The sequence below is a fragment of the Bombyx mandarina genome, chromosome 13 (genome assembly GCF_030267445.1).
Source record: "Bombyx mandarina strain Sakado chromosome 13, ASM3026744v2".
Lineage (NCBI taxonomy): Eukaryota > Metazoa > Arthropoda > Insecta > Lepidoptera > Bombycidae > Bombyx > Bombyx mandarina.
In genome coordinates, this window is record NC_143220.1 from 14,803,357 (window position 1) to 14,810,764 (window position 7,408).

At 35.4% G+C, this 7,408-nt stretch overlaps 1 protein-coding gene across 4 annotated transcripts; it reads left to right on the plus strand.

Annotated features, from left to right (window-relative positions):
• Positions 1-529: 529 nt before the first annotated feature.
• LOC114248543 (delta-sarcoglycan) lies at positions 530-7,028 on the plus strand. Of its 4 annotated transcripts, none has more exons than XM_028181809.2 (6): positions 530-686; positions 3,569-3,849; positions 4,207-4,396; positions 5,011-5,203; positions 6,174-6,297; positions 6,518-7,026. In XM_028181809.2, exons 2-6 carry the CDS (start codon positions 3,610-3,612, stop codon positions 6,704-6,706), a joined length of 936 nt encoding a protein of 311 aa, XP_028037610.2. In that variant the 5' UTR covers positions 530-686; positions 3,569-3,609; the 3' UTR covers positions 6,707-7,026. The 4 variants fall into 4 exon arrangements, with proteins under 4 accessions (XP_028037610.2, XP_089588543.1, XP_028037611.2 ...); XM_089732417.1 differs by having other exon boundaries at positions 550-785; positions 6,518-7,028; XM_028181810.2 differs by having other exon boundaries at positions 551-834; positions 6,518-7,027.
• Positions 7,029-7,408: the final 380 nt, after the last annotated feature.

Here is a 7,408-nt window from a genome sequence, read left to right on the forward strand (position 1 = left end):
GTGCAATAACTTCCATGAAAACATACAGTGACATCCAATGTTATTTCATTGCTGTATCTAAAAGGCCCCGAATAGGAATACCATGAAATATTCTCGTTTATTAGTCCTTTACTGCGTTATGGACGCGTAAACTTTTACGGGGAACCCTAACACTATTTGTACAGTTTTTTCAAACTATCTTCAAAGGCTTCTCCGAATTATTTAATACGAAGCATTCTCAAGAATATAATATTTATTTAAAAAATACAAAACCCGTATTCTAAATTTAATTGATGTACAACTAAAATTGAACCAAATCTTCTCTCTAATTTCTCAAAGTCGCCCACCAAGGATATTATTATTCAGGTGAACCAACAAGTCAGATCCTTTGTCAGGGTCGCGTCCGTTTTAATTATTTACGACTTTATATGAACGTGTCAGTTAATGACACGTTAACGTTAAATAGAATCCGTAATAGAGACGAGCCCAGCTGTATCCACAATGTTGCGGAATAATGTCCCGCGCGAGACAGGCGTCCGATTAAAAATGCAGAACTTCAAAACGAGATGGATTCGGCTCCGAGACCACCGGCGTCGCTCGCGCATACAGATCCCAGTTTTGTTGTGACGACGGAACGGCATACTCGTTCCCCCAAACACAGTTAAGTCTTAAATCCTGTGAATGGTTAAAGTCAGTGCTTAAAACAGGTAATTCGAACAAAAGGCAACGGAAAAAAAGTGATGATGTGCCATAAATAAGTTACATAAAATTCAAAGACAGTCACAAGATCGATCGGCGAACCGCAAGTACTAGACATTCATAAATACGACGAGCGTGAAAGAGAGAAGCTGCAATGTCGGTATTTTATTTACGTAGAAACTAAACGATATCCGTCCCGTTGCTATTTTCGCAGTATATCGTTTATTATGAGGGCCGTCGGCGGCGCGGCGCGGCTGAGAGCGGGCGACGGCCGAGAGTCACGCGGGCCACTCCACCGCCTGATATTATATTCTGGAGCACGTCGGCCGTTCCCTCACCTCGCTTCGCGCCAGATATTTCGAGTGCTGCTTCCACCACCTATGCCTTTACCTAGTCTCAGTCACAGAGAACGCTCGATGCAACCGCCCGCATCGTTTTAATATATAAAGTTATCTCATTTAGTTTTTATTAATTTCAAGTATAAAAGTGTTTTAAAATATATTTTTTATTTATTATATTTCTACTACTTGATGATTATCTACACAAACAGGTGTGAAAAATATAAATAAATGTAGTTATTGCAATCTTAGTTTCAATTGTATTACTAGATTCAACGTCACATTTCATTGAAATATTGAATTCCCATTTTTAGTGCACATAACCCAATTCGATTTGTTTCCCAATAAGTTCTATGTTAGTTTTTAGAATAACCTCCCAGAGTTTAAAAAACCTAATTAGGGAAACATGTTTAAACTATCGAATACTATTTAAAAGCTTATTATTTAATTAGCACAAACCACTTGCTTGTTGACACACACGTACACAATAATTTTAAACGCAACGAAAGTAAAATTTATTACAGCACAGTAATACTGTATCTTTTCTAGTAGATTGTTGATTTATTTTATCGTACTCAATAGGTGAATAAGCTTACGACTCGTCCGTATGAAAATAATTGCTAATTTAAATAAAAAATTAGTGTCCATTTTTTTGCTGATTTCACTGTTTTTTTTTTTATTAATAAAAGACGATACCCGAATCGAAAGGTATTTACGGAAGACTGGTATTATATTCATTAGTTGGCGCGCATTCGCTACGTTCATTAGCGCTACAGTGGTGCTTTAAAGTCAAGTTTTGTACAATATTTCGATTCAATTACAAGCCGACTAATTGAAAAATCGCAGTGCTTTCACATGACGATTTTTTTTAAAAATAAAATCATAATCTGGATTCGGCACTCGCGTTTTATTCAAATGTCGAAAGGAAGTTTATCTACGTACAACATTGATGAATTTCAGCCCACTGAGTTTCTCGCCGGATCTTCTCAGTGGGTCGCGTTTCCGATCGAGTGGTAGATTCTGCGAAGCACTTCTCTTGCTAGGCTCAGTGTTAGCATCACTCCGGTTTGAGCCCCGTGAGCTCACTTACTAGTTAAGGTTACGCTGAAATAGCCACCCAAGGCTATCAGCTTAGGTCAAAAAAAAAATGATGAATTTTTCATATAACCATTATTTTTCATAAATCATTATCAAACTGTATAAGGAAGAGCGGTCGTCGTATCCCCTTGCGGGGGCACGGACAGAAGGGGGGTAAACTGTATAAGTACCCCCAAGCTACATTTTATTTATTTTAATATCATGCTTGGCCTATTCTGTAGTATTTATGTAATTAAACAGTTATTTGTACCAACAAACCAATCGCCAATCCAGAACATCGACCAACAACATTCTGTTCACACAACTGTCTGAAAAATAAATTTACTATTGCAATACAAAAATAACCACCGCTGAACTATATCGGACAAGTTTTATTTCATAATTTTCCTTTATCAATATTTATTATGATTAATTGTATAGGAAAAGAATGTTTTCCAATAATAACCACCAATATAAGTCTGAAAGTTGAAGTTTAACATCAAATAAAAAAGAGAGAATTTGATGTAACTGTCTTCAACTCAAAATAACCGATTTATATATTTATGATCTGTTGGTGGAGGCCTCGCTCAAATTTATTAAACCAAATTTGATGATACCCATTTCTGATTTTCGATAACAGATGACACGGAGAATTTTTTGGTATAGGCAAATTAAATATTTTTAATTTAAGCAACTATATAATAAATAAATCGTCGGGAATATATGCATACTTAAACGTTAAATTATGATAAGATATTAATCACCCTCAGAAAATAAATCTGTTCGTCAAAAGATAGTTCGTCCGTAGTGGGAATCCACGACCCAAGCTTAGTAGCGAGGAACGCTAAATACTACACCACCCGTGCTTAATTATGATTAACCATCATACCGGATGGCTATAAGGATACCGCAATTTTTTGAAGTTATACTTCTTTAGGCGCGTTATGAAAAATTGATGAGAGTGAAATTTTACGATGCGCACGCACCGTGACACAAAATTAACAGAATGAAGTTGCCCACTAAATCGCTCATTAAAATACGAACGACGTAACTTGGCGAGTCTGAATATAGCCGCAAGTGAACTTTCCGAACCGTACCGAGAATTACCGAATTTATACGATGTCAAGTAAAGGGATGTCCAATATGCGTGTTTGAGGATGTTGTTTAATCGTTTTTTTTTTTTCAAATTGATTAAAATTTAAATAAAATAAAAAGAGAGAAATTTAATAAAAATAAAGTATAACTTCTTACGCGCGTACATAAGTACACGCACCCTTTTTTGTCAACACAATACATATTTAATATTTATATTATACGAGACGACAAACGACACACTAAGATAACTCGCTTCATTATCAAATACACAAACCTATTATAATAAACCGATTAACCAAAATACACGCGGATGTCTTGAATTTAGATTATGGAGTGGCTATTAGAATCTAATTGACATTAGCTGTAATCCTTTGTTACAGAACCACAGCAAGTCCGTTAAACCAGGAAGAGGACACGAAACATGAGCGTAGCGGATACCAGTAATAATGCTATCCGAGGATGGGGTAGTACGCCAACAGGAAATGCTCCTACTGTAAACGTGGGCAATGAAAATAGAACAAACCACAAATGTCTGCCCGCAATATTCTTTAGAGGCTGGAGAAGGAACCTTCTTTATGGAATACTAATATTCCTCATGATTTTAGTGTTTTTAAACATTTCATTAACTTTGTGGATCATAAGCGCATTGAAGCTTAATATGGTAAGCGTTTATCTGACATCAACTTGTCACTTATCATTATTTAATTTTAATATACCACATTTTACATTGTATTAATACAATTAAAAAACAAATACACGTGCCATTGAGATGGTATTATAAAGAAATAATGCAATAAATTATATATTTATTTACTATGGTGATCAAGCATATGAACCATCATCAAATAAAAGCACAAACACACAGACGAAAAACCCATTAACTATCCAATAAACGCTGTACAAATTAATAAGATATATTCTAATTTTAGAAATATTCGGATAGTTTTAGAAAATAAGAACTTTAAGTTAGAACAAGAAAATGAATATGAGTTAATAAACTTAAAAAGTTATTTTACAGAATGGCATCGGTCCCATAAAAATTATGAACGGCGGGATTCAGCTCCAAGGTCAAACATGGGTCGTGAACAATTTAGTTGCGTCGACAATATCAACACAACCCGCTCATCCTATCACGCTACACTCTCACCGCAACTTCACCGTACTCGTATCCGACCCTAAACATTCAGAACATTCCAAGTTGTTAATTAGTAAGTACAAAATTAACACTATTAATACTCGTTCATTAATTTATTACGTTATTGATTAGTTTTTATGATTTTGACAGGGAATCGAAATGATCCACTTTACTAAAATAGTCATGGAATTTTAGAATTGTTCCTGTCTCTCACTCAATTTTATTAACGGTGGTAGGACCTCGTGTGAGTCCGCACGGGTAGGTACCACCACCCTGCCTATTTCCGCCGTGAAGCAGTAATGCGTTTCGGTTTGAAAAGTGTAACTATTGTAACTATAATGAGACCTTAGAACTTATATCTCAAGGTGGGTGGCGCATTTACGTTGTAGATGTCTATGGGCTCCAGTAACCACTAACACCAAGTGGGCTGTAAGCTCGTCCACCCATCTAAGCAATAAAAAAGGGGTTGTATCTTCTAAGCACCTATCCTTAAAATTTTCAGTTATTTAAAAACCCTCGTCAGTTCAGTAATACTTAGGTAGGTTGATTGGCAACCTGATAGATACGAATCGACGTCGTTGGTACGAGAAGATATTTCCATGTGATCCAATTCGTTCGTTCTAATTTATATATCTTTTCTAGTCTCGTCTAGTCTAGGTCTAGTGAAATTTTAATTTTATGTTTTAGAGAGAGACAACATTGAGTTTAGTGGTAAAATGTTTCACGTGCGTGATGCTCTCGGAGGTGACGTCTTTCGTGCTTCTAAAGAAGAAGTAAGAGTGTATGCTGACACATTTGCAGTGGACGGTGTCGGTGGTTTAGTAGTAAAAACTGCACTTCAGGTGCCTCTTGTACGGGCCCCTCCTGGATCTGACTTACAGTACGTATTAAGTAGAAAGCCTAACCTACACGTTAGGGTGAAGCTGAAATAGCCTCTCAAGGCTATCAGCATAGGTAGGATAAAAAGTAGAACATTCTTTATTATCATTCATGCTTAACAAAACTATGAAAAGAATTTCACATTGAGTATTGCGAACCTATATTAATTTTGAAAATTAGTTCAGCACAAATATAATATTTTTGTTGTATAGACGAATTAAAGTGTGCACAGCCCATCTGATGTTAAGTCACCGAAGTTCATAGACAACGCGAATGACGCCCTCGCCTTCTAAGGCCTCAATTCTATAATTCAAGCTGTAATGTTTTCAAGTAGCAAGTAGAATATGTCCGATTAACAATATTTGCAAACAGAACTCATTTCAGTTTCGCTGTAGGAATATACAAGGGAGTGGTGCCTACACGTGCGAGCATATGCCCTATCATTTATATTATAAATTTTACAATTTTTTATTTTAATACACGATGTTATTCTTTCAATGGGATATTATCATTCGCGAAAATGTATTAAATTACCATTACACCTGGTACCTGCTGCGGGAGTTGAACACCGACACATTCGCACTGCTTGATTCAATTTCGCTAGACATCTTATCGTTTAGGTAACGACGACTTTAGGTTCTGTATTTTAAGGTATTTTGATCGTTTTCGTTCTATTACTCATTTACAAATCAAATAGATATAGGAATGAACAAAACAATTTATTTTATCTGTACTCTTGTGTTATATCACAATTACAAACTACTCCAAAAAAAGGTATTTGTGTAGTGCCTGATTTCATCATCAGAGATCAAATACCTAAAGACGATAGAATTAGATCCAGTTTATTTCACCAAAATTTTGTCATATCTTAAATTCCAAATAATGAAGATATATTATCATTGAAGACTAGCATTTATAAAAAATTAATATGTACATGTACGTTGCATAAAAATAAACAAATTTTGTTCAAGATTGGAATCTTTGACGAGGGGGTTAGATTTGAGAGCGCCTCAGTCGATTTACTTCGAAAGCAGAGCCGGAAAAATTGATGTAACCTCGCACACTGATCTGAAGCTCAACTCTATAGTAGGCGCTGTAAGTACGCAAAAACTATATATTAGATCAATCAGTTTTTATTTTAACTGTGAAAGTATAATTTATCTTAATTAAATTATACGATTTGCAAACCAATCAATGGAATAAATTATTCATAAAACATTTAACATTTATATCATAAGACCTCTAACAAGACGAAAAGACTAATCTTGTACTACATACCGCATTCATTACATAATATTACATTGTTCTATTTCAGATCAAAATTGATGCCCCAAATATTGTGATTACGAATTTGAAAGAAGCACATATAACAGAAAAACCGCAAAGAGGTATAAGAAGTATGAAAGTTTATCAATTGTGCGCATGCGCAACTGGAAAACTATTCTTAGCAGCACCGGATGCGGTATGCGCTGCGAATGCTGACGACACCGAATTGTGCCGATGATAAACATAGAGCTGTGATAAAACACAACAAAATCTAGTCAATTTAGTAAATAAACCCATCTTAAAAGATTAACTGAAAGTATCGTTAACTAAAGCATGGATTACGTAGTCTTGAATAGATCGTAATGCACGCCCATAAAATTATAAGTGACCTTGAAATTGTTATCTATAAATAATAAATAAGAAATAACTGTACGTACTGAACTTTAAGTCAATAAAACTCGTTTGAAGCATCTGCTCTTAAGATGTTAATTTAGTTCCCTATGTGATTTATACGGAGTGTTACATGAGCGCTCTCAGCTCCTTTTACTATTACATCCAACTATCTAAAACCAATACTTTCGCCCATAGTACGTAACAAAAAATCACTTTCCATTGTCCACAATTTCCATTTGTCTCTGCAATGAACTACTTTGCCAATGCCCTTCTTCAAACTAAGTTTATAGAGAGCCTTCAGAGCTAATCAGGGGCTGTGCTGTACTGGCATTACTGATGTCCATAAGCGACACTAACCAACCTGAAGGGTCGCAGGTTCATTCACCTTCTAAATAAATAAATTCAAAACCTCTTTCTATGAATTGCTGCAATATAGACAACGATCGGATTAGTTTGTTTTATTCTACAACTTTTGAACTCATTTTACTGTCGTTTTCACCATGAATTTAGAATTTTCGTGAAGTAGAACAGGTTTGTGTGTACCACG